Genomic DNA, 26,649 nt, shown 5'->3' with positions numbered 1-26,649 from the left:
ACCCAATTTTTTCAACCCTTTGTTTGGGGGGTTTTCTTTTCTTTTTCTTTCTTTTCTTTTCTCCTTAAAGCAACTCCTAAGTAAACTATATATCCCTTCAGATGAAGATATTTTATGCCAAGGAAAGTGTGAATGCAGCAAAGGCATGCCTGTACTTCTGTGTACAGTCTTTAATGTTGATATAATAACAGGAGAATTGAGTACTTTCATTTATGACCAAGTTGTTTTCTTTACTTTAACTTCTAAGTGGGTAATGCTTTTTGAGAAAGCTAAAGGAGAGACAGTGGCAGCCAACAAATCATATTTCTCTTCTGAAAATGTATGATAAACGGCTTTGACCTTTGACCTGCCAGCCCCCTCACAGGTAAAGAGCTTCTTTCAGCAGAGTTTCAATACACTCAGACGACCATAAAAGGAGCTTTCTGGTGCACAAATGTGGTGTTATATAACAAAAAATGGTGAGATGAGGAAGAGAAAAAGGCCTATAGAATCATTGATTTTGAAGCTATTTTAACGAGGCACCTGTAACATAAATCCATCCGCTGGGGTTCTGGTCATATCACTTCTTCTGGAATTGCTTCAACAACAACAACAACAACAACAACTAGCAAGCGACTTAAATCTTGAGTCTTCATTCATCTTACATTGCTTGTGTGCACGTACTGTAAGTGCCCCATTTGTTTTGTCACTTTGGGGCTGACATCAAAGTAAATGGAAATGTCCACAGAAAGCAGCTGCCTGAACAATGGTACATAATTTTTTCCTCTGGCGCTTTGCCTTGGCAGATCCACGCTCCACTGGCTGCATCATATATATGACTACAGTAATCTGCAAAAGCTATGGAGCTGACATACTAATAATGTTCCATGCAGGACGCCAATTTAAAGGTGATGTCTGAGCGACAAGGTAACTAGGTTGCAGAGGAACCGACTGTGCAGAATAATCAGCATGATTTCAAAGCACAACATAAAACACCTGGAAGCTTGACACAGGTCGTTTCACAAATGCCAAAAGTCTCCACAGACTGTGAAATGAATGGTATTTGACTTCATATCACTGCATTATTTAATGACAGCTTCTCTCATCACCATCTGGTGCAGTGGTGCCATGACATTTAGCGAACAGCAATGTGGTAGGCAGGCGGCCATTTCATTTGAAGCCAATCCATGCCCCGGGGACGCAACGAGAGAGATGAATGAAGACAGACAGATGAAGGTTTAATCCCCCTCGTTGCTTTCATTGTGTTTCTACAATGCAGACGTGTAAGCATGATCAGGCATTTGGACATCGGCAATGCGAGTGCAGTTAGATGGTAATTAATCTTTCAATGATCAGTACCAAAGCCAGACTGTTCAATAAGAAATATTACATTTCATTTGCGGAAAATGAATTTCAATCTAGGCTAGAGCGACTGATCTGCATAGTCAATATCCCAACAGACACCATGTGCCTTTGGAGAGATTAATTTTGATCCCTGTCAGGGGACTGATCAATTCTAAGGTTATCAGAAAGCTATGGGATTTAATATTTGAAGTTTGAAATAAAACTGCAGGATTAGAAGTGGTATAGATCCCATGAAATAAATGCAAGGTTGGTTGTTAATACACCTGATCGCTCTCTTTCCAGTCCATTGACTTCTGAGTCCAACTCAAATGTCACTTTCGGAGGCTCCCTTGTCACAAGGGGTGGCCACAGTGGATAGCCCTGCATGTTTGATTTGACAGAGTTTTATGCCAGATGCCCTTCTTGATGCAACCCTGAAGGGATTCGTGTCTCTGGCTGGAATCAAACTAGTGACCCTTTGGTTGCTTCTTAGAAACATAGTGTCTAATCAGATATTTACTCTGGATGGCATTACCTTGGCCAGTACCACTGTGAGAAATCTCTGAGTCATTTTTGTTTAGGATATACCCTTCAGCGTGCACATCAAGCAAGTATACAGAGCCTGCCTGTATCATTTGTGCAATAAATAAAAATAGAAACATCAGAGTGATGCTGAAAACTTAGTTCTCACATTTATTACTTCTAGGTTGGACTACTGTAATTTTTTTTTACCATCAACTCGCTCTAAAAGCTGCCTGAAGCCTTCAGTGGATCGACAATGCTGCAACGAGAGTATCAGAATCAGAATACTTGAATAATCTCACAAGTCATATTTTGACAGGGACTAGAAAGAGAGCACATTTCTCCCATTTTAGCTGCTCTTTATGGGCCCTTTGTTAAATTCTGACTTGAATTTTAAATCCTTCTCGTCGTCACATACAAAATCTTGAATAATCAGGCCCCTGTCATATCTTAAAGACTGCATAGCATCTTATTATCCTCACAGATCCTCTTCGCTCTAACACTGCTGGCTTACTTTTGGTTCCTGGAGTGACTGGAGGTCACTCTAGCATGGGACCAGCTCTCAGCTTGGATTCAGGAGACAGACACCCTCTCTACTTTTAAGATTAGTCTTAAAACTTTCCTTTTAGATCAAGCATATAGTTAGGGTTGATCAGGTGACCCTGAATCCTCCCTTAGTTACGCTTTAGTTGGTGTAGGCTGCTGGGTCATTTCCCACGATGCACTGAGTCTTTCCTCTTCATTCTTCCCCTCATCCTAAACCAGTCTTGGTGGCTGGCTGGCCCTCCCTAAACATTGTTATGCAGAAAGTTTTTTCCTGTTAAAAGGGTGTTTTTCTTTCCCTTTGTCGCCAACTGCTTGCTCATTTTGATTTTTGGGGTTTCTTTCTAATATTGTAGAGCTTTTAATCCTAGAATATAAAGTGCTTCGAGGCAACTGCTGCTGTGAATTGGCGCTATGTAAATGAAATTTATTTTAAATTCCTTGAATTAATACACAGCTTACTGTACATGTGTAAAACTGGTAACTGTAACAGAAAGTTAATGAGGCTATGTTAGATAGAACTGTTAAGTAAACTTACTTATTTTATGTATCTAAGCAGCCATGTAACCATTTCACTGACAGACGCTTCCCTTCAGGTAGAAAAAGCATTGAAGCGACTGCAGTGTGTAAATTCAAGTATGGATTTTGTTTTAACAAAGAGAAAATAGGTCTTAAGAACACTTACAGTTAGTTTGCCTCTGTTGCAGCTACTTAGAAAGCGGACATTTAAGAGAGAGAAGTTAAAACATCTTTGTTTAGGACAGATGATTAACTGAGAGGCTGTGAGACGTTTTTTAAAACTATGAATTATGCAAAGTTTCTTTGGAGGAATCCCAGAATAAAAATATAGACTTGCAAAAGAAAAAGCATAAATGTTAACCTACCAATGTTAATCGATTTTGCCCTGACCTCATGCTGTTATAATGGTCTAATAATAACTGAATATCCATTTTAAGACCAACTTTTTTGTTAGCCCCAGATGTTAATGATGAGGAGAAATCTCTCATGACTAGATGGTTAACAGACAAACAGACAGGAGTGAATAATTTTGATTGGACACTCTAATTCTCTAATTTCCACAAAGAGCAAATGATCTTACTCCTGAATGATGGCACCACAGGAGCCAGGCTGCTATAACACAAGCCCAGACAAATAATTTGCAGCAGAGGTCTAAATAGACTTTTATAGTCTCCCTGAAGCACCACTTCTGACAAGAAGGCATTCATCATCTTACTAAATGGGTTGTGTAGTTCTGCAAAAATAAAGACTTGCGTTACTTGCCACTGTGCATTATATAAACAAACCACTGATTGATAGCGCTTGCCAGGATGGCGTGAAACACCTGAGTAACTCTGAAACAGCCAGATGTTTAAGATGCAGCGCACATACAAGAAATCATTTGTGGATGAATTTGACTTTATCTTCAAACCACTTAAAACACAATCCAAGTGACAGCGGCTGGAACATTCATGAGATGAACTGATTGGACTTCTATTGCCTTACATGTTGAGTCTTTCTCTCCGAGATGATGGACAGCTTGAATGATGTTAACGCGCTGCTGTAATTGTGTCCTCGAAACACTGCAGAGGGGAACGGGTCTGAGGGCACGAGAAAAGGAGAACTATTTGCCTCTCTCATTTCTGCTTCTTCTTCAGAGTGGCATTCATCACCATTAGTGTTCATTAACATGAGTTAGTGCTCGTTAGGCAGCAGTATGCCAGCAGGCATCTGCAGCTTACCGCCAACATACCTCCTGCCTGTAATAGACACTGACTGAGTGTGAGAGTGGTGGAAGGATATGAAAGAGGGAGGGAGAAGGCTGAGCAGGGTGGGGAAGGACTTGTCAATCTGTGCCTCAGAGGATTAGTGTAAATGTATCAGTAGGAGACTATAACTGTATTAAATAAACGTCAACAATCTCGGGGGCAGTGGTGGTGGGGGAGACTCCACCAAGCTGTGAAACAACCAAAAATAGACAGAAAGTCAAGCTGTTCATTTAACTTTGCTTATCATACTATTTGTGCCTACATTTACAACTCTAAAAAGTAAAAATAGTCTTGTATGAACAAGACAAATAGGGAGTTTTAATTAGGTAACAGTGAAAACAAGTGGGAGACTTGACGAAAACAGTGGCAGATTTTGATTTTTGGAAGGCCATACTGTGAATTGCTCCATTTGTTCAACTTGGAAAATTGTTGAGTTATATTTAAATTACGTAAAGGGGCTGGTTGTCTACTCAGACTGTAGCTCCATAAAAAAGCAGATATCCATACTCTCCAAAGAATAAATCAGACTGACTCTGACCTTTTTGAGGCAATTTTACACATTTGTTTTTTTAACAAGCTGCCATGAAACCTGACACATCCACAGATCCATTACCTGAAGTGAACTGACACCTTTCATCTATCATTTTACACCAAGCTTACAATGTATATATGTAATAATGTTTGCAGCACACTAAGCTAGAGGTCTCAAACTTATATTTGCTCATGGGCCACAAACTGTGGAATTTGATCCAAGTTGGCCCGAACAGTAAATTATAAGCTAATAATCGAAACAAACACAAAAATGCTCCACAGCCTCTCACAACAGTACAACAATAAGTCCACACAACCCGTCTCACTTAGTTTACTAAAATAAAGTGCTTTCAGGCTCATTTATAGTCATTCTCAAATATGATATGTTTGTACATGCACTTCACTGAATAATATATGCTTGGTTTTTCAAAGTAATGCAATAAGAAGTGCAAACGGTTGGCACAATTAATGTCACAATTAATACAGAGATGCATTTCACACTTCTTTCCTGCTGCCCTCCCTTTTAAATCTTTTCTAATCAGTTTGCAGTCTTCAAATCTGAGTGTTGTCCTTTATCTTTGTTAAATAAATTTAGAAAGTCTCACACTGGGTTTAAGAAATTTCTGCAACAATTTGAATGAATGAATGAATGAATGAAAGCTTTATTTGTCACACACAGGTTGCCCTGCAGTGAAATGCCCCCCCCCCCCCCCCCCCCCCCCGACCTTACACACAGAACACAAACATTACATGGGGTTACAAGTTGGAGATCGGTAGCGTTACAGAAAAACACTGAAATGTACACACAACGGGAAGGTACAAGAGGAAAAAAAGAGACCTCCACTCATGCTGTGCTTCCATGGTAGGACAGCACGAGAACAGGAAACAAAAAAACTCCTCTGCACAAAAAAAGCACATGAATGTCCACGGCACAACATTGTGAAGACATGACAAGCCACAGGGTTGGGTAGGGGATGAGGAGTAATCCCAGGCAACACAGCAGCAATCCTGCAACGGCGCCGTCTCTGCAGCGCGGGCCCAGACCCGCCTCGTGTTCCCAGGAGGCAACAAGCATCGAAGGCGTTGGAAGGGGAGGGGGGATGAGTGAGTGCTTATCAGTGTAAGTGTATGTGTGTGCGTGTCCATAGTTTGTTATATTTTGTGCTAATATATCTATATATGAAATATATACAGTAAATATGTAGTTAAAAAGTCAAATTTGACACACAGCAGGTTAGAGGAGTATGCAGGTATACCCATTGGTGTCCTCACAAGCTGAAGATTGTTGGGACAGTAAAGACTTCCATATAAAAAAATAGCCCGAAGCACTGTGTGCTGGACCATGAAGACAAGGTCTTCTAGCTTGATTTTGTGTCAGATAGCTGACAGTTTGCTACTCGTACTCCCCTGTGTTACTATTTTGCCAACGTATCAGTCCTTCCGCTCTGCATTCTGCACTCACATAACCCCCCCAACCCCCACTCTCACTTTAGCTGTTGTTCAAATCTGGACTTGAAAAGCATCATTCCTGCTTCAGTGATCTCACAGGGCAGATAGACACATCACATTTCTCTTCGCTGGTAACAAACAGGCTCTTCGTGCCTTAACAAGCCCTTTGGTGCACTGAATGAATCCTTTTTTGGTCACTGTAAATTAAAGCAATTGCAAATTGTGTCCCCTTGTGCTGCAGGTTATACTTATTACACAGAGGGGAACAAGTGCTATGATTACAAAGTGACACCAGCTGACACAGCTCTACCTCTTTTGACAACTGTTATTACTGAGGAGGGTAAATGATGAAATAGAGGTTTCTGTAAAAGCTGCCATTTTGCAGCCCTTTCTGACAGTTATTTCACTTTTACTGGTGCCAAATTGTCAAATAATTGACATTTATTTTTGATAATGAATGAGTAATTGTTTAGCCTGTGCTCTTAACATCAGTGAAAACTATTTTTCCCATTTAAATATTGGAACAAATTGGTTTCTTTATAGACTAAGTGCATCTTTTCATGTCCTGCTGTGCTGCTGGCATTTCTTTTTTGATTTCTAACTGAAAGAGTTTTGCTTGTTCTTTTAACACAGTATATAACATAATTATTATATGACAGAAAATATCAGTTTTGTTCTGAAATCTATGAATCAATACAGAAAGTTCAGGGAAGAAAACACTATCATGCAATTTGGGATTTCAACAGTGTTATATGAGACTGACTGGATCTAACTGCTGTGTTTAAGCAAAACTATAAGCCCACAACAAGTTCTGGATTGAATTGGTCTCATTATAAAAACAATAATAAATGGTTTCATATACACAAGTGGTCATGTGATTATTATTAGTTTAATCCTTCATCATCTAATCTGTTTTGAGTGCTCCTGCTGTTCGAGTGCATCCAGTAGACAAAAAGAGAATTTTAAGATGAAATACTAATATTGACCTGCTGGCCATTAGTGGTACTGGCCTAGGTGCCTAATGATAAGGCCAAATGTAGCCGACAGATGCCCCCCTAGTGATTCATAAAAGAAACTAAGTTAACTACATTTGTAAAAAATATTTTTCACCTAAAAATTCAAATAGTCCTGAATTTTAGTCCTGAGAAATACCACAAAGTTTAGACAATAAGGTAACCATGCTACCCCTCACTCAGTAACTTTCAGTCTTCCTTCATATTCCTGATCCGATTAGTTATTCCATTCAAGTCTCCCCTTTGCACAGACCTCATTCACACTTTTCCCACTGGACAGTATGGAAAGAACTCCATAAGGCCTTCCCCCAACCACCCCACCACAAATTACAATGACATAGGAATCAATCTCCATTTTCCTGATTGCCATTTGGTCATGATGTTGTTCAGCATTACAAAGTCAGATTGTACTTCCACTTATTCCAGTGACGATGAATAATGTATGAGATGTCGCAGATAATTTTTTGACATTTGTGGCCCTGATCCAGCCACATCCTTTCACTTTTTAAAGACTAGTGAAAAGCACACGTCAGGCATCGAAACCCGTGTCCCTGACCCACCCCAGACGTCTTCACTAGCAGCTTCCTCTCATCCTCGACTCTGATCACTTACATGCACTACTTTTAAGGTGAATTTTGGAATGGACGTGTGATGCTGGGATACTATGTACTTGCATAAAAGTGAGTACTATTTTGTTTTATGGACACAATTATTTAATCAAGAAAATGACTAACCTGTATGTTGTCGAAGGATGATTTGTTGGTGACGTCATACAGCAAGAGAAGAGCTGAAAGAAACAAAGCAAAAGATGCCATGTAGAAAGTTGTGGCATTAAAAAAAACCCCAACAACTATCTTTAACCTTGATGCATTAATTTCATGTGAGTACCAACTTAATTTTGCAAACAAAAACATATAAAAGTTTAATATTTTCAAGGATTCTAATGAATATAAATGAAATACAGAGAGCCCCTAAGCTGTTCTAACTCTATGTAGCAGTTTACCTGAAGATACTCAAGAAAAAGAGACACTGCAGCTGAGAAAGGCAGCGCCCAAGGAGGGATGAACACGATGAGGACTGACAGCTATGCAACAAAGCTGAGGTCTGCCAGACTTGTGCTGCAGGTGTTTCTCACTCTTTTGCAATTGGCCACCACTAAGTGGATGAAGTCAGGACACATTAGAATCATAACCTGCAAGTCTCCGTTTTATTGGATATCTTTCTGCTATCTGAATTCAACATCTTATCTAGCTTTTTTCTATTACTAATGTAAAAAGGTGTCAGCTTCAGGTGTTTAGTTAGTATCTTCCCCTCACAAATCTGAAGGTTTTTGCACCGTAGAACACATGGCACAGTCAAGCTAAGCTTTAAATGAAGAGATTGTGAGGATAGAAGAAGGGAACTGATAAAAAGCAACAATTAAAGAAAAACAGCCAAGCTATTAAGATGAAATAGGGGACCATTTCCCATCACTGTGGCTCCAAGACAGAGCTAGACTAATAGGTAACGGAAGAATCTTTATTATGAAAGCATACTCACAATTTTCACGTCACAGTTTATGCTGTAAAATTTGTATTTTTAGACTTTTATTGGCTCTACCCTTGAGTTGTTTTCCTGCCTGCCTGGCTCTTCTTATTTGTGTAGGTGAATTTCTTTATTTCTGTTGATTCCTCTTATATTTTGAAGGTTATTCTTTCTTATATCCATTCTCTTCCCTGTCCCATTATTATCTGACCTTGCATTACCCTTCTCCCTGATGTGTATTTAGACTCCGTTCCAATATGGCCCATTGACTTAGTTTCTTGTCCAAGTGAACAGTACACCACCTTGAATGAGCGTCCAAACCAGCTTTGAGATTGTGGACTCACTACACATACAAATACAACTTCTTTCCTCATTCATCATTTCTGGATGGACTCAGTAATAGAAATAAATGGTTTTTGGGGAAAGGTTGTACATGACTTTGTACTCGTTTCTAAAAGGTGTTCCATTATTTATAAATTATAAAAAAGACAGACTACCAAATAGGAGCATTTTTGGAGGTTTTGTTGTAAAAGCTGGTATAAAATTGTCCATCACAAAGCAAAAAAAGTGAACGACAGGCATACATAGATCTGACAGTGGTAAAAATGTTGCAGAAGATTAGTGTCCTTCCATCTGAGACAGCTGAGAGCATTTGGAGCTTATCAGTGTATTTCTACCTTACTCCTTAATTAAGAGTCTGTTCAGCAGCTCCAAGTGTGATTCCCCACTGAGGAGTTACTTTTTATGCAGTCTGAAATAACTGGATTAACTAATCCCTTCTTCTACACCAAATGGCCTGTATATATTTTAGAGATGTAGCTTGGACAAATTAAATTTTTGATACTGAAATGCACCACAGTCTTCTGTTTTAGCCCACCTCTTCTTTTCTGTGTCTGTCTGTCTTTAATTCATAACTTGTTCTGATCTTGGTTTTAATGCAGTGCTTGTGTAGATAAGTTAAAGCAAGGCATACAAATTTTAACTACAGGAAATGTCCCAGTGCTGAAACAATAACCACAGATTTATTTTGAATTGAGTTGAAAAATACCTGATGACTGTCTGCATTTTTCTCCCACACACCAAATACGCTGCCTATCCACCAACATGTAAAATAATCCTGCTGTTCTCTCATGTCCTCTTGCAGAGCAATTTCTAATTCAGAGTCTCTTTGTGCTCCTACACTTCTCTCTCTGCTGTGCTACTTTAGCTGCGGAGCCCCTGGCTCCAGCTCTACTCCGATAGCCTAAATATTATTTCACTGACAAATGGCTTCATTTATAATTGTCCATTTCAAATTCATGAAGGAGTGCAAATCCACCCAGTGTAAACAGGGAGAAGAAGGAATTGTTTGACTTTTCCAAACTGAATGAAGTGGAAATACATGGAAATGCCAAAATGTCACAAATAAATCATAAAACAATTACAGTTACCTGTGGGTCTGATCAGTTTTTTGGGGGACTTTAACAATTTTCTTGTGTGGTTTTTGGCATTGAATATAGTATAAGGTTTGGTCAAAAAGATCTGCTTGTCTCCTTGTGCACCAGCTGACCGCTTCGAGCATCGCTGCAGTTTTCGGATCACCCCATTCTGACTGCATCTATATTATGACTGCATTTTAAGGAAGATGATACAGACGCCAGGTTGGTGAGTAGTGATGATGTTTGTTAGGCTCAAACTGCTTTATTAATGATGCCTTGTGATGTTACAGTAGAACTGAAGCATTAACAAAACATTAAAAGTCTGACCCTGGAGGATGACTTCACAATGAATGTGCCTGTGCATGCAGAAATAAATACAGAGCATGAGCGCTGCCTTTGGGCTCGAGAATTCTGCTCTTCAGTTGAAGGCTGTGGTTTAGTCTCTAGGTTGTAGTCAGAGAAGCAGTTCTCTTTCTCAGTGATGATCTTCAACAATGTGGTTGGACCAATCTGACACAAAAGTTGATATTTGCTGTCTGTAAGCAAGATTTCAGAACAGGAATTCCACAGAGTGATCCAAAACACAGGAGCTGTGGGAGTGGTGCAAAGCTGCCCATGGATACCACCTTAAAGACGAGTCAATTTAATGCAGGACTTTAAAGATTTAACATTTGGAAAAGAAAATTTAACATGTTTTATAAACATTTAATCTTGTGGTACACAGCTTGCATATAGTTGCAAAATTAATTGAAATAAAACACCTTGTGCCGTAAAGCACTTAAACATTTATGTACCATTTCAGTCATAGCCTTGCCCCAAGGTCTCTTTGCATTAGCAGTAAACTGATGTAGACAGACGTATAAAGCAGCTTCAAACGGTCAGAAATAACACAAAACTTGCAACAACTGCCTGGTTACACGAAGAAGCAGAAAAAAGTTACACTGCTGGAAATAACTTTGGTTTGTTTGCAGGCTTTGGGGGAAGCACAGAACACAGCATGAAGACAGACAGGGAGATCAAACTGTGTGAGCTTTCAGTTCACACAGAAAGCTGGGGAACCACTACAGCAGAGCTTTTGCACAACGCTTCAGAGACTTCAAAAATCGACTGACAGTCTGGTCCTGAAACGGGAATTTGCTCAGATTAAACAACGTTTCACAGATTCACAGTCAGCAGCACTTATAGGCTTGGTATCAACATGAGTTTTGAAGCGATGTGTGAAGGTGTGTGCCAATAGGCACAAAGAAAGAGTTTTGTGTAAAGAAAAGTCTACACTATTTCAATTAACCTGTCACGGTTTTATTAATGCTGCAGTGGCCACAAAAAAAATTTAATATTCACATCACATCCTGGATATTTTTCTCCAATAGCAGTTCAGGCTTTATTAAATTCTTGTCTCACACACGCTCTTAGAGCAGCATTAAAAGAACCTAAAGTTGATTAGGATGTTGGAACATTCTCTCATTTGCTCCACGGCAGTAATGGAAAAATAACAAAATTCCGACACAAAGATGAGTAAGGCTACATTCCAGACATACGTGATGTGGTTTTGAGAAAACAAGATATGTCCCCAGGGTATCTTGCCTGAAACTTACCCTGCTAAAAGTCTGTTAGGGTCCCCTTATTACAGGAGACAGAGACGATTCGGTGAAACTGGTGTAATTATGCAGCCTGACCGCCAAACCCTAGCATAGATAATACACGGAAACAGATGATTTTGTTCTATCATTTATGCATAGTTGGTCACACGCCAAACCAAACCCCAGCTTAGGTTCCACAAACTTAAATTGATTTAAACAGGCACACTGATCCAGATGGTTGATCCCACAAGAATCCCCAAATGACCAGAGATTATAAGATGAAAGGAAGTGATGCAGTCACATAAGTGCACAAAATTACAAACACATACTGAAACATTCAGTGAATATCAAGCAGAAAAAAACAAAGCAAAACATAGAAGCAGAGCTGTTATTTACTTACTCAAAGACAGGTTAGGTCTGCTTAGAAATCTGAATTAAACAGTAATTTTTACTTAGTAATTCCTTGGTGAACATTATTTAGTGAGGATAAGATCCTGGATAGGAAAAAACCTGAGAAATCAGAGTATGTTTGTTCAGATTTAGTGTATCATGCACCAGTTTATTCACATTTGATCAAAGACACTTCCAAAAAAGACTTAACACGATTACCAACTCCATGATAACTCAATGTAATGTCACAACTAAGAGCTTTCTAATTAACTTACATAGTGACTAATGCCATCAAGATGAATACAAAGTAGACATAAACACACGCTGACTCACGCCCATATGTGATGACTGATTACACATCATCAGAGAGTCCCCGAATCCTGAAATTGCTGCTCTTCTATCTCAGCTGAAGTGTTATAAAGCTTCAGCGCTTGACAATTCTGCAGCATGGAACAAAAGCAATCTCTTCTACGCTTTGATACGAAAAAGGCTGTGAAATACAACTGCTGTAAAAGTTTCGTTTGATGGCAATGCATTGTCTTTGAAAACATCAACACTCCCTTTCATTATGTCCAGTCTATGAACTCGAATCCAATGCCATTCGCAAAATATTCATGTAATGGCAGGAAAAATAAAGTTCGCAATTTGCATACAAATGCACTGGCTTTCATTGCATAATGGCTGAATGGCAGCTGCATATAATAACACATTTTGACAAGAACAAAGTTAAATCATTAGTATAATAATCAGGAAAAGATATTAAAGTGTGTATTTGTGTGTGTCTCACCGTGGGCATCACGGTAGTAGGCATGAGTGACACTGCGGAACCGCTCCTGTCCAGCTGTGTCCCAGATCTGCAGATAATTAGAGAGGGAGGTGATCATTGAAATAGAAGAAGAAGTTTCCGTCTTTTTAATAAGCCTTATGTTTGCTCACTCAGCTGGAAGGCACTCACTGTGAAACCACCCATTCAATTCACTCTGTGATTTTGGATAAGCATAGAATATGGTAATTAGATCTATGGGACTCAAACTATCTTACTAACACAGCACTGAAAAGGACTGGTAGCTCTCAACAACACCGGCAGCTTGCATATCAGAATTGTTCTGGCTAGTGTGCAAATAATTTCCTTTGTACTTGTCACATACAACAAAAAACAATGGTATTAATTAAAGTCACCTTTCTGTACATTGGAAAAATGCGGGTACTGTGTAAATTAATTCCAATTCAAGCTCATATTTTATCACCAGCTAGTCAGTTTCATCAGTCTGGTATCTGTTGCTAGGGAGGTTGTCTATACTGAGTATCAAAAGTTGTTGCTGGAAGCAAGGTTTGTAAAAATATTGATATGATTGGTGAAACCAAACCAGTCACAGGCCATTTCACTAAAAGATGCCAAAACATCTTTGGTCACTGCAACCACCTCTATTTGTAATTTGGTCCATAATCATTAGTATAAAAATATTACCCAATTTGCAGCTTGAAGATCATACCATAGATTGGATATATACAGTAGTAAAAATTTCTTGTGTCAGATTTATTTTTACCTCAGGGTCATAACACTGAACAGAAATCACCTGGCTGATACTAAGTTTTCCAATCTCAGTGGAATTGGCTCATTAAGTCTTTCTCCCCCATCAGCACTGTGTTTGGCTCCAATGGCAGTAATGTTTTCTACTCGCTATGACAGACCTGTGATAATGACTTCAACCTATCAACGTGTTTATTTAACAGTAAATTAATATGGCATTTCAAGATGTCTGTCAATAATCTCCACCTTTGTAGGGACAGGTTACATACCAGACTATGTTTTTAGAATATTATCTTAATGAATTAGATTTCTTACCTGGAGCTTCACCTTGACTCCATCAATGTTCAGGACTTTATTCTGAAAATGAAAGATAGAAATGATGTAGGTAAGCAGTGATGTAAATGACAGTACCTAAATTTAGGCATGTTTTCCAACTTGCAACAGTATTTTTCTGTATATGGCACAAGCACCCTGATGTGTATATGTGTGTGTATCTGAGGTTATTACAATATTTTCCCCCTCATCCTCTAGTCTCTTCCTTCCACAGTCTCCTCTCCACTCAATCAATATTGCATGTGTGCACCTTACTTTGCCCCCTTTTTGAAGAAGCCTCGCCTTTTTCCTCCAGAGAATTAACCCCCTTTGCTTTCCTTACCTGCCTCTGTTTTTTTTGTTTTTTTTTTAATCTTATGGAGACATTCCTCTGATCTGATTCAATCTGCTCTAACACACAGCTCAGTGATGCTCAGCCAAATGGACCTGGCAGGTTTGAGGTTGGCCTGGTCTTGACAGCCGGTTTCACAACCTTCCATCAGGTTTCTGTTCTGTCAAAATTATACAAAAAAGATTTGGTTCAAATAAAAAAAAAAAAAAAATCATGACTCATCATTTACAGAAATATTTATTTTTAACCCGATGATCAGTACTAGTCACTGTAGTCCATATGTCCACCTGACTGTGGACATACTGTGGACTGTGTAGTCCACCTGACCTAAGAGAGAAAGTAAACATCACAGCTTTTCCGTGCGCTTTCTTCCATGACCATCATGTAAATAAAGTAATAAATAAAACCATTCCGGCAAAGTGAACTAGGCTAAAAGATCTAAAAAAGGAACACGTCATACCATGATCTATAGAAACAATGTCCTTGACAGGTCTTGGCTGCCCTACCAAACTTATTCCAATAACATCTAAAGAACTGCAGACCTTGTCTCAGGCTACGTTCACACTGCAGGTCTTAATGCTCAATTCTGATTTTTTGATCAAATCCAATTTTTTGTCTGCTTGTTCACACTACAAATAAAATGGGACAGCAAATGCGCTCTAGTGTGAACCCTCAAAGCGGCCCACATGCGCAAAAGAAGACGTCACACACAACGCCTTCTGTTTAGACCCAAACCAAACAGTATTGTTTGACTGATGGCCCTTAATATAAAGGCTTGTTTCAGACTTTACGTTTCCCAATTTTGCTTTAAGTTATAAAGTTATTTAGTTATTTACATATGGCCTAGTGGTAGGTAGTCCAAATGAGAAAATTCCCTGTACACTGAAACACACTGCTTGACATCTGTGACCTATTTTATTACTTGAGAGTACCCAAACGTAAATCAGCTGCTACACCTGAAAGAAGTTCAAGGTTAGTGAACATTTCAACTAAAAGCACAAGTTGTTGTAGTGAAATGACCTAAAACTGAAATCACACACAAACTGAACCAAGAAATCAACTTTTCCTACTTTTTCCATTGTTTCCTTTTTCCTACTTTCTTATTTCCTTTCAGTTTTGCATCTATCCTATTTCCTTTCATTTTACTTTTCTCTTCTTTCACTTATTTTCTCTTTAATTACTTTATTTTTCCCCTTCCAAATTTTTCCATGTTTCTCTTCATTTTTTTATTCATCTCCATCCCTTTTTCTTTCATTTATATTTCCTACTTAGCTTTACATCATGCCTCCCTTCCACCCCTTTCTATGATTTGTTATTACTTTAATTGTTCTTACTCCATCTGTTTTTTGGTTTTTTTTTTTTATTTCCTGTTACTAAAAATTCTGTTATTTTAAACATGTAAGTCATTCCTTATGTTACCTATATCTATCTGAAGCTTTCGTGGTCATTAATTTTTTACACATATGGCTCCCTTTGTGAGGTACAGTGTGGGTTTTAGCAGAGAGTTAGGGTTAGTGGCCTGGGAGTGCATTCATGTCCTCAGAGAAATAGCCATATGGTGTGTGTGTGTGTGTGTGTGTGTGTGTGTGTGTGTGTGTAGCAGATGCATTAAAACACCACCGTTACTGTGGTCACAGGGGCAAATATTTCGATTTAGGTGCTTTTTTATGCTTGAATGATTCATAAGTCAGTGTTTAGTGGTTTAACAAAGAATTTAAAAAAATGTAAATAACCATTTTGAAACTGAAAAAGTAGCCAATGTCCAAAGAAAAACGAAAAGAAAGACGGGCTACTAGGAAGGAAAATATAAAGAGACATAGGATGGCTCAAGACCTTTGCACAGCACTGCATTTCTTCACATTGAATTTCTGTTTTCTGTGAGTTAATGTCTGCTAGAGGAGGTCAAGATGCCCTTCATTGTTCTACTATGCCAATGTGCATTATATCAGTCGGTGCTGTGGCAATGCTGAAAAGCCTCCTCCTAACGTCATCCCCTCTGGGATATTCTGAGAGTTGCTGATGACCTTCTAATTCCCTGATCCCTGAGGAGAAACCCAAGATATTCAGCCCTGACTAGATGCTGCTAATCCTCCAACAGGGCACTTAGAAATAGATATGGTCCTTGTTAATGTCTTCAGTTGATCTACCTCCCTGAGAGTCACAAAGAAGGAATGCCATACATATTCATGGAGAACTCAAGCTTGAAGCTACTTTGTAAGTGTTCTCTGATAGGAATCAGTCTCAAAGGACCACGTCCCTGTTGTTGTTGTTGTTGTGTCTAAAAACTATCTGTAATGTGCTTGGAGGGTTCATGAATATTTAGTGACCCATAAAAAAGACTGATGATAACAGTGGGCTGAGTATTTTGGGTGGTTACTCTTGAGGCTTGATTGCACTGATAATTATGTTGGATTTGTTAATAGGAAAATCAGGCAGAACAGAATGTAATAAAACAGTGAGCTGGATAAAATATAATAAATTTGAGCAGCTTATATAACAGAATCACATTTTGTGGGACAGAAAATTTAGGTATTGTAGATTAAAGAGTGTCAATCCCACTCTGGCAGACACAGTTTCCACCATCCTTTAGACTTTTCTAAAGCTACAACTTACAGCCTGACACAGCTCTGCTCTGTGTAATTACAATTGGCTCACAGGAGGCTTGAGAAGTTGAGAAGCTTGCTATACTTTTTAGGTCAGCTTCAATCACCCTCCAAGCAGAGGACGTCTTCAAATGCAAACCTCTTGGCCAGTCAGATGCTGGATGTATTCTTTTCCCCAACGGTTCATGAGTGAGAAGGTACACATTAGTACAGAATGACTCTAACATTACCTTACAGGGATCATAAATTACAAATGTATGAGGAGCTTTCTGAAGTGTGAGCCAATAAAACATTAATGACTGTTGCATGAGACTGCTAACAGGAGCATGATGTCTACAAAAAGGTTACGCATGAGACAGGTGATACAACCCACATGTAAAAGAGAGTAAATCAATGTAGAATGCAGTGGTGACTGGAACTCAAGTTAAGATCATCAGTGTCAGAAACAAATATTTTTCTGTTCTTTAATGTGGTGCACGTGGGCCCCTGCCATCAAAACAGACACCAGACATAAAATCCCTGGGGTAATCAGCTAAAAATCTGCATGTAGGCATACAGTACAGAAAGGCAGGACTCTACAGTCAACACAACTCCAAGCTGTCAAGCTCTCTGAGTTATGTTGACAGAGATATGCTGCATGTTCTCACACATGCTGCACAAAAACATCCAGTCCTGCTATTACAGAAAGCAGAAAAAAGAGATACTTTTGGCTTCTTCCTCCTTCACAGGGGATCACCACAGTGGATCATTCTGCACTGAATGCTTTTCCTCATGCAACCCCCAAAAAGTTTGTCCGCTACAAAAGGGCAAAGATTTAACCAGTTATCTCTTTGTGAATGTAAAATAGAAGACTTCATGTCATCGCTGCATCTTTTGCAGTTCACATCTCAGGTTATATCTGTGTTGTGGAAGCTACAAAGAAGTCACTGATGTATACAGCTAAAACCGGTGTACCACAACATTACTTTCAAAATGAAATTTGATTTCAGCACACTGGATTAGCCAAAAGACGAACCTTTCTAATGCATGCCAGAAAAATAAATATGTAATTAGATACATACTCACCAGCCACTTTATTAGGTACACCTGTTCAGCCGCTCTTTGACACACATAACTAATCAGTAAATTACATAACAGTACCTCAATGAAATTCTCTAAGGAATATTTCGAGCGTGTTGTTGAATCTATTCCACAGAAAATTAAGGCAGCTCTGAAGTTAAAATGGGGACTGAGCTGGTGGAAAGTTTATCCAAAAAACATGGCTAGCTTTCATCTCTGACATTTACTTTATGACAATCTGTAACTCCTTAATATCTCAGTGTAAAGTGTAATCATCATAATGGAGTGTGAGTGAATTGGGCACAGCAAGAGCTCTGTTATTTAAGGCTGACTGCACACATTTAACTTTTTAAGGGAATAAATGAAGCTTTACAAATATCATGTTATTGAAGCATAACTGAACACATAGATCCTTTCTTCTCCTCCACATTCAGAGTAGAGCTTGGTCAGCATTTTTAAGCCACAAGATACAATTCAAAAATATTGGACTTTTTATTAAAATGCAATGAAAAAAAAACCTCTTGAAGACACAGAAAACACAATAAATCACATTACACCAGACGCACAAACACTGTGCAACTTATAGACAATATGAGATTCATTCATGGATGGGCTAAACTTGCTGACCCTGCACAATTAACAGCGAGGCCATAGCTGCTGCGGCAATAATGTTTTTACCTGTATGCTTCCAAATGTCTGCAAAGCAGTGAAGCAGTAACATGAGATGACTGAAAATAAGAAGCACATTTTTGTGCATGACTTTAATTAAAAAGTCCACCCGTTAAAGCACCTGTGACTGTATATATTCAGTGGGTTAACGGGAACCTTTGCTGTTATTGACTTTTCCACTTGGGTGACCAGACGAAGTTCGAGACAGAGACTAATTGAAAGAGCAGAAGGCCTCGGGGGCATTTCAGGTGAAAACCTGCAAACTGCAGCAAACTGTTATTACTGCTGCCATTAAGTATGCTTCTTCAATGTGCTGAGGAAAATCACAGATGAACAAAACAAAAATACATCACTAAGAACAAGGAAAGAGGCTGGGATCTATCTGGCAAAGAATAAATTCCAATTTTGTCAGTACAGCATTGGTTAAAATGCACGACATGGAGGCATGTAGTCCCAGTAGATCAACTTAAGGCACTTTTTTTTCTGGCTAACTTTTTAGATTTGCATTCCAAGAAGTGTAAAGCCTCAGGATTTGATATCTAGGACTCTTATAAGAGAAGAACTTTTCCAATTAAAAAAAAGAAAAAAGGTCATACTTTGCCCTCAATGCATCATCTTTAGCTTATATTGCTCAAACAAAACAACAACAACAACAACAACAAAACAACAGTTTTTTGTGAAAACATTTAGATTTGTGATATCACTACTTTGCTATTAATGATATTGATTTCCCCATGTTGCTTCTTGATTTGGTTGCATGAATCAAATCATCAAAAACAAAACATAGTTCAGTATGGAACAAAATACAAAAATACACCAAATCTACACAGACTTGAACACACGTCCCCTGTCGGGGTTATCTCTTGGTATTTTCACATGCTGGGATGACACAAATAATAATTCCCCTGTCATTGAATCGCAAAGCAGATCAAAAATGTGTTTTGTTAGGTCATCGTGACCTTCACATGACACCACAACAAATTCTGACAAGTTCATTCTGGAGTTCAAGTAAACCACAAGAAAGTCCCTCAAGGTGTTTGAGATTTGACAAATATCACACTCACAAAAAATGTGATATCTGTAAAGACAACCACAATCCCTCCAGCACCAGTACAGAGGTATATATATATATATAAAAAGAACAAAATACACAAAATTACCATCTTCCTTTGCTTTATCTTGCTTAACAATCTCTGTCTCTCATAGCTTGTTGAGTGATGCTTCCACAGTCCAACAATTCACCCCCCACCTCTTTCATGTCATCATTAAATATTCATTGTGCTCCTCAGGGCTCGCCTCTCTAGATCGGAGTGACATTAGGGCAGCAGGTGGCAAAGCTGCTTGTCATTAATTACAAACACATCCCCAGGCAGGTGTGAACCCTCGCCCAATACTTTTAATTTAGCAGGGACTGGGGCTCATATAAAACACAGCTAAATATCTTAGCCCTAAAACATAAACTGTGACAAGCAAGCAAAGAGGTATTTTCATGCGCATTTACAGTCACAACCCAGGGTGCGAATAATGAGTCGATTTCCAAAAAAGCTCTTTTTGAGCAAAACATTTTTCTCTCTGCCTTTTACAGTTTCAAAATAAGAAAATGGGAAAAAGCCTAAAAGGAAACGTTTTGTAGATCTCAGTAGCGCTACCTTCGGCAAATATCACAGCGTGGAGAATTTTTTTGTAGCATTTAGAAGTATTTCACTTCTTGTTTTGTTTGGGTTTTTTTTTCCTACTTTTCCTGCAAAAGCATTGCACTTCTGTTAGATTCTTGGGCGCCTCTCATATTTATTACTCTTCTAATGTCTGGCTGCAGATTTTTTGATGGCGTTTAGGTCCCAGGATTGTGAAAACCATGGCAAAAGCAGAACCTTTAAAATACAGACAGTGTGATATTTGCTTCCAGAAGATTGTGGTGAAATGTACCTCACGTCAATGGCTGCAACACAAACAACGAATGATCAATTCCCCCCATGGGGTGTTGCTTTCTTCCTTTTTATATCCAAACATATGCTTGCTCATGATGATGGAAAATTCAGTTCTAACTTCTGAATACAGGAAAAGCTTCAGGCTCATTTAGATATTTATTTGCAAACTCCTGTTATTGAGCTTTTCTTCTCATGGCTCGGTCTTCTATGTGCAGGTGTTGCTGCCCAGTGCACCAGAGCACCACCACACAGGCGATCTCCAATATTTCTAATAACAGTCACTTTTAAGATTCACTATGACTGCTAAAAACACCTCCTTGTTGTATAATTGTCTTCTCCTGCTTTGTGGGTGTCAGTTACAGCAAATACATTTCGAATGCTAGGCAGCTTTGTAGAGGAACCCACGACTGCAGAGTGACTCCTCAAATGTCATCTAAGCTCTAATTTAAGTTAGTGATCTTTATAAAACTCTTCTGAGCCATCAAATCTCTTGTAGTGCCCAAATCTTTGATCTTTGCCCTTTGCTTACTTCTCTGCAAGTATGCAAAACATAAGGAATTCCACTAACCTTAACCTTCTTCTCAGTTAACTTTGGAAACAGTAACATTTTGCCAACAGTTGCACAAAATTTTACTTATAAATATTCATGCATATTGGTTCTCGGTTTTAGTTCTCATTTTTAATGTGTCCAAATATGCATTTTAGGGCCCAGTTCATCTTGATTCAAATTATTTTTAAAGCAGAAAAAAAAAACATTACTGCCATTTGCAGTGCATGACTATGCTTGGCACTTTAATTCCACCTACTCAGAAAAGGCAGGCGGGCAGACAAACTGGCAGGCGGGAGAGTGGATAATGGAGAAATCACTCAGGCATCTTGACACAAACTACCAAAAAATAAATAATAAAAAAGTATAGATGCTGGAAACTACTGACAGACAGATGCAAAGAGACCATTATCAGAGAGGCAACGCACTGTCAGTGACATGCACACTGACAGGTGATACATCAAAGAGAAGCGGAAGCTTTCAGAAAAGAAGATGCAATCATCAAGCCACAGCTTGATTTTTATGATGGGTCCGTTATCAGCCTCTCACATGCCAAATATGCGTCTCTCCCTGCTGTCTTGCTTTCATCTTTTCATTGCTTTGTTTAAATAGACTCTTACATTTTATACAAAATTCTGACCACTTGAGAAAAAAGCAGAAGCAGAAGTTTAGAAAAGGTTTGAATCATCTAAAGAACTTAAATATTACAAGTAAAGATTTGCAATGCATTTCAGGAGTTCACATCTGAAACATTACGTGTATTTTTCCACCAGAAAAACAACAGCAAAAACACAACAGAACAGAAAGTAGGGGTATTTCACATCACTGGAGCAAAATTATTATTGAAAATATGTTATTACGTCTCTTGAGGATCAACTGAGTTGCTGTGATGATGTGATGACTAACATCCACTTGTTGCATGAGTCACCATCCCAACGCCATCTAAAGATGATGACCTCATCTTACTTTGCATAAAACAGTTTTTAGCCATTACACAGACACTTAAAATGCAGTGCATAATAATGCACTCAGTAAGGTCAACAATCAGCAGCTATGAAGTGTGTACACTGACGACAGAAGTCAAAGGCAACCTGCAGTCAGTAATAGGTAAATACACGCACACAAGCACACATACAGAGGCCAGCATTCAAGTAAAATGATTCATATCATAGTTGTACTTATTTAGTCTATTTCAGAGTGCCTTTGCTGCGATGGTCTGGCTCATGACTTACCGGTGTTAAGGACGGTGGCTCACACCATAAACATGAATGTGTCTGTTGATTCATGTGAAAGTTGTGTGTTCAGAAGGATGTAATTATTTTTGTTGAGAAGTTCTTAAATAATCATATATATTACTTTTAATTATAATATTAATGGATCTGGTTTCAGTTTAACCGGTGAATCTAAATTGCCCATGGCTGTCTCTCTGTGATAGCCCTGCATCAGGGTAAGAACATTCAATGACTGGTGAGTCAACAACATTGCTTCATGGTCAGCACTCTATTTGCTCAAAACAGACCATTTGCATTGGTGCTGATGCCACACATCCCATCTATTATACTTTTTATTATCAGAATCTGTAAAATTGACTGTTAGCTATATTTAAAAATGCCATACTAAATCCTCAAACTTAGTGGAGTTGAAGGATAAAATAGAACCGATTTGAAAATATAAAGAAAAGTAAAGAAAATGTACTTTCTGCAGTTACTTACCGTGTCATTTTACAATAATGTGACAAATTCACACATTCAACAGAAAAAGAAAAAAGGTCAATTAATGAAGTCATAAGAAACTAGTTTCAGATGAACTAATGTTGAAGAAATGTTTTCTTTATTATCTCACTTGCATTTTTTAAAGCTTGCTAAAAAAAAATTACGCATGTTTTTTTTTTTTTTGCAGCCTATTTTTATAAAAAAATGTTAGAACAGCCCACCTGCAGTATATGTGCAAACACTGATGTAAGACACACAGTCTGCTGCCTGCGTTTATCTCCCCTGGTTCCTTAACAGTCGTCACATCTGTTGAGCATCGTTATCAGGTTGCTGTTGTACATTTTGCGTACATCTGTGTGTGTCCGTAACAGCTACTAAATGTGCAGCGTAACGTGTGACTGAAAGGAAATGAAAGGAAACCACACCAGCATCTCGCTCCATGATTCAACTAAGCCCATCCGGTCGGCCATTCCCATCAACCGATTACAAGCATGTTTTACACAATTATCTACTTGGAAAGATAATGCTGCCTGATAATCACACTAAAATGTCAATTTAAGATTGATAAACCGACTGTTAAGCATGTCCCATTTACCTATAAAGCTGCTATCAAAACAACTGACCACAGATTAAAATATGCCTTCCAGTGCAACTGCAAACTACCGAAGACAACCACATAAAGGTGTGATGACTGACTCAGTATTATTGGAGTAAGAGGTCAAACAGTAAATCAGCTATTACACTTCTAGTTCCATTTAGAATTAGAAAGGTCACAATGACGTGTAATGACTTTAAAACAAAAGGGAACTGGTTAAAAAAAAAATAACCGCTTTAAACATTCAGTATCTTTGTAGTAAAGCTGCACTGAGCATGTGTTTTATGTCCTGATATCTTATGCACTGCGATCACTGCTCAAAACAGTGAGTGGGCGCATACATGGGCACGCATCACATCTCAGGTCATTTGTGGCAAATGTTCTTCACATGCCTCAGGACGTTCTACAACTCTGCATTGACAGTCTGACTGTGGGGGACAAATTCATGGTGCATGGCTCTATCAGTGGTGAAAAAACAATTAACATGCTTGTGGTCACACTTATGATCTGATGAGCCACCTTCAGGCTTTGATACTGTGGGATTTTCCATTGTAAATTCCCTTTTGGTTCTGTTGTAGCTATATCTATATATCTATCTATATATATATAAAAAATTCCCCGCTTGCCCTGTGGGTGATCTTTATCCTTCAAGCTTGAGGGTCCTGCACAGTATCTTTGATGTTCATAGGGCTGCACTTTTCTGGGCAGAGATGTCATTCCTGGAATCTGCTTGAGCAACTTACCCATTTTGGGGGTCACTACTCCAAGTACTCTGATTATCAAGGGTAGCACTATTGCTTTTACTGTCCACATCTTTTCTGGCTCCCTTCTCGGGTTTCTCGAGTATATTTTGTTCCTTCTTCCTCTTGTTGCTATCACTTCGTGTAACTACCTCTGTTACTACAGTCTTCTTCCTCAGCTTGTCCACCACTACTATGTCTGGATCTTAACTCCGTTATTCTCAACCACCCTGGCCATACTCATCATAGATGTTCCTGTACACTATGCTGGCCACTTGGTTATCCCCTGCCTGCTTGCATTGTACACACTGCTGTTATGTGCTGTATTGTCCCTGAGACCATCTCAGATTTGCCTAATCAATATTTGTGCCATTTTTGTTTTAAAGATGTTTTTCTAAAACACATTTCTGTTTTTTTGTTTAGAACTATCAGAATTAAAAAAAATGACTAAAGTTTGTATCCCATCTACTATTATTATTTTTATCAACGTTTACTGGAGTATTTCTTTATTCTAGTATCTGTACTTCTACTTCAGAATGTGTGCTTTTGCCAAGTCTGAATGCCACATAAAAGAACAGTCGTTATCATGCTCAGCCCATGGGAAGTGAGGAAAATAGGCAGGCGTGCTGACGTGAGTGACTTTTGGAAGGGCCAAATTATTATTGCCAAGTGACTCGGCCAGAAGCAACGCAATCCTTTCAGTAACAGTGAATACCTACCAAACACGGGGTGAGCCGGAAAAAAAAAAAATCTAACCAGGATATTTGCTTTGACATGGTATGTGCTGAAACAAGTCTGAGCCATGGCAGCAACGTAAAATAATCATGTACTGTTCAGGCCTCTGCATCGTGGTGAGATTCCTCGCTTTTAAGACACGAATAAGACTTGGTTTCAGTGTATTTCATTCAAGGTCCTGTTTTAAAATATAGATATTTCTGACATTTCACAGACGAAATGACTAAAGCACAGAGAAATATTCTAATCCCTATTAATCATTACATTTCATCCTCATTATGTAACATATTCATGCTTATTGATATGTTTTGTTCCTGTGCCAAGATGACAACATAATTTACAGCTGATTCAAATCCTCTGTAACACCACTGACCTTCTCTCTCAGCTCTCTGTGCTGCCGCTGCCTCCGTCATATCTCTGTGCTTTCTGCATTGGCAGGAGGAACACACCCATCTTCACTGTCATGTAAATGCACACACTTTAACAGACAGTCCTCAGCACTGCCTTCATAATAAGACTAGACTTCTTTGAATTATTCAACATCTGCTCTGTTCACAGATGAAAAAAGATAAATTATAAATAAACTGTTGCTGATGACTAATTCAGTAAAATTAACCGGGCAATTCACATGAGATAAATGAAGGTAAATGGACACAGTGTAAGGTAATGACTATACCAGCTTTTGTAAGAAATCCTTCAATTACAAAAATGTCTCCATTATCCACATTAACTTAGATAAAAGTGAGCCTACCTCTCGTTGTCGTTATAACAGTAGTAGGAAGTCTCTGCAGTTTGCCTGCATCATAGACCCCACCCCCATATGTTGCACATTTTAAGTACTACCACAAATAACATCAGCGGAAAGTGAAATATGAATCAATGTTGTTCCCTGGTGAATGTGCGAATCACGCCTGCTGCACTTAAAAATGGAAGCTTGATGTTTACATACTTCTCCGTCATCAGTGAGGTATGAAAATCCTGACACACATGAGTCTGATGTTCATTAGTACAAATATTAGAGAACATTTACAGATAAGAATAATGATTAGTATACAGTAAGGGGCAGGTGGCTCCACGGTGTACCGGTTTACATATTTGCGTAACAAGCGAGAGATCCTTGAGCATCCGCCATAAACACCAGCCAAATCAAACATGCAGAGCCACCCGCTTCGGCCACGCCCTGTCAATAAGGAAGCGGTTGAAAGCAGCTTCACGAAGGCAGAGACAGTACCTTGTGTTTTAGTTATTTTGAAGTATAGAAGTATAGTAAATGCACTATGTAACATGGTGTGTTATTTAACCCCCCCCCCCCCCCACACACACACACACACACGCACACACACACACGGAAACACCAAAAACACAACCTATTATTCATTTCATTCTTTTATCCAGCTCAGAAAGAGGTTGGTTTTCTATGACTCACAAAAAAAACATGGTTGACTCTTTCTCACACACACACACACACACACACACACACACGCACACACGCACACACGCACGCACGCACGCACGCACGCACGCACGCACACGTACAGTAATACTCTGAGACAAATCACTAGACAAGAGCATTAAAGTGTTTACCAGGACAAGGCTACTGCAACAATATTTGTGCATCCCATAAGTCAGTGATAACCATGGACTCATCCATTGTAGCTGAAGAGCATTAATGAATCTTGCCCAGAGTTGCACTGCACTGATAAAAGGTCTTAAGTACAATACAGACTACAAGCAGGAAGACATTAATTAGTATTCAAGATGTGATCCATGTCTCTTAAATGTGTCAGGGACATTTTATAGACCACTC

The 26,649-nt window shown here is 38.8% G+C and overlaps 1 protein-coding gene across 1 annotated transcript in view; it reads right to left on the bottom strand.

The window, feature by feature from the left end:
- Positions 1–26,649, bottom strand: part of LOC146520031 (ras-related protein Rab-26-like) — a 54,372-nt gene that overhangs the window by 16,843 nt on the left and 10,880 nt on the right. Inside the window, exons 3-5 of the mRNA XM_085155704.1 lie at positions 13,906–13,947; positions 12,847–12,913; positions 7,882–7,934 (exon numbers count right to left, since the gene is read on the bottom strand). Coding sequence (XP_085011830.1) covers positions 7,882–7,934; positions 12,847–12,913; positions 13,906–13,947 — 162 coding nt within the window. The remainder of the gene's footprint in view (positions 1–7,881; positions 7,935–12,846; positions 12,914–13,905; positions 13,948–26,649) is intronic.

Source organism: Neolamprologus multifasciatus, chromosome 4 (assembly GCF_963576455.1).
Source record: "Neolamprologus multifasciatus chromosome 4, fNeoMul1.2, whole genome shotgun sequence".
NCBI classification, from domain to species: Eukaryota; Metazoa; Chordata; class Actinopteri; order Cichliformes; family Cichlidae; genus Neolamprologus; species Neolamprologus multifasciatus.
The sequence above is the reverse complement of the archived record's forward strand: the minus strand, read 5'-3'. Positions and strand labels throughout refer to the sequence as shown.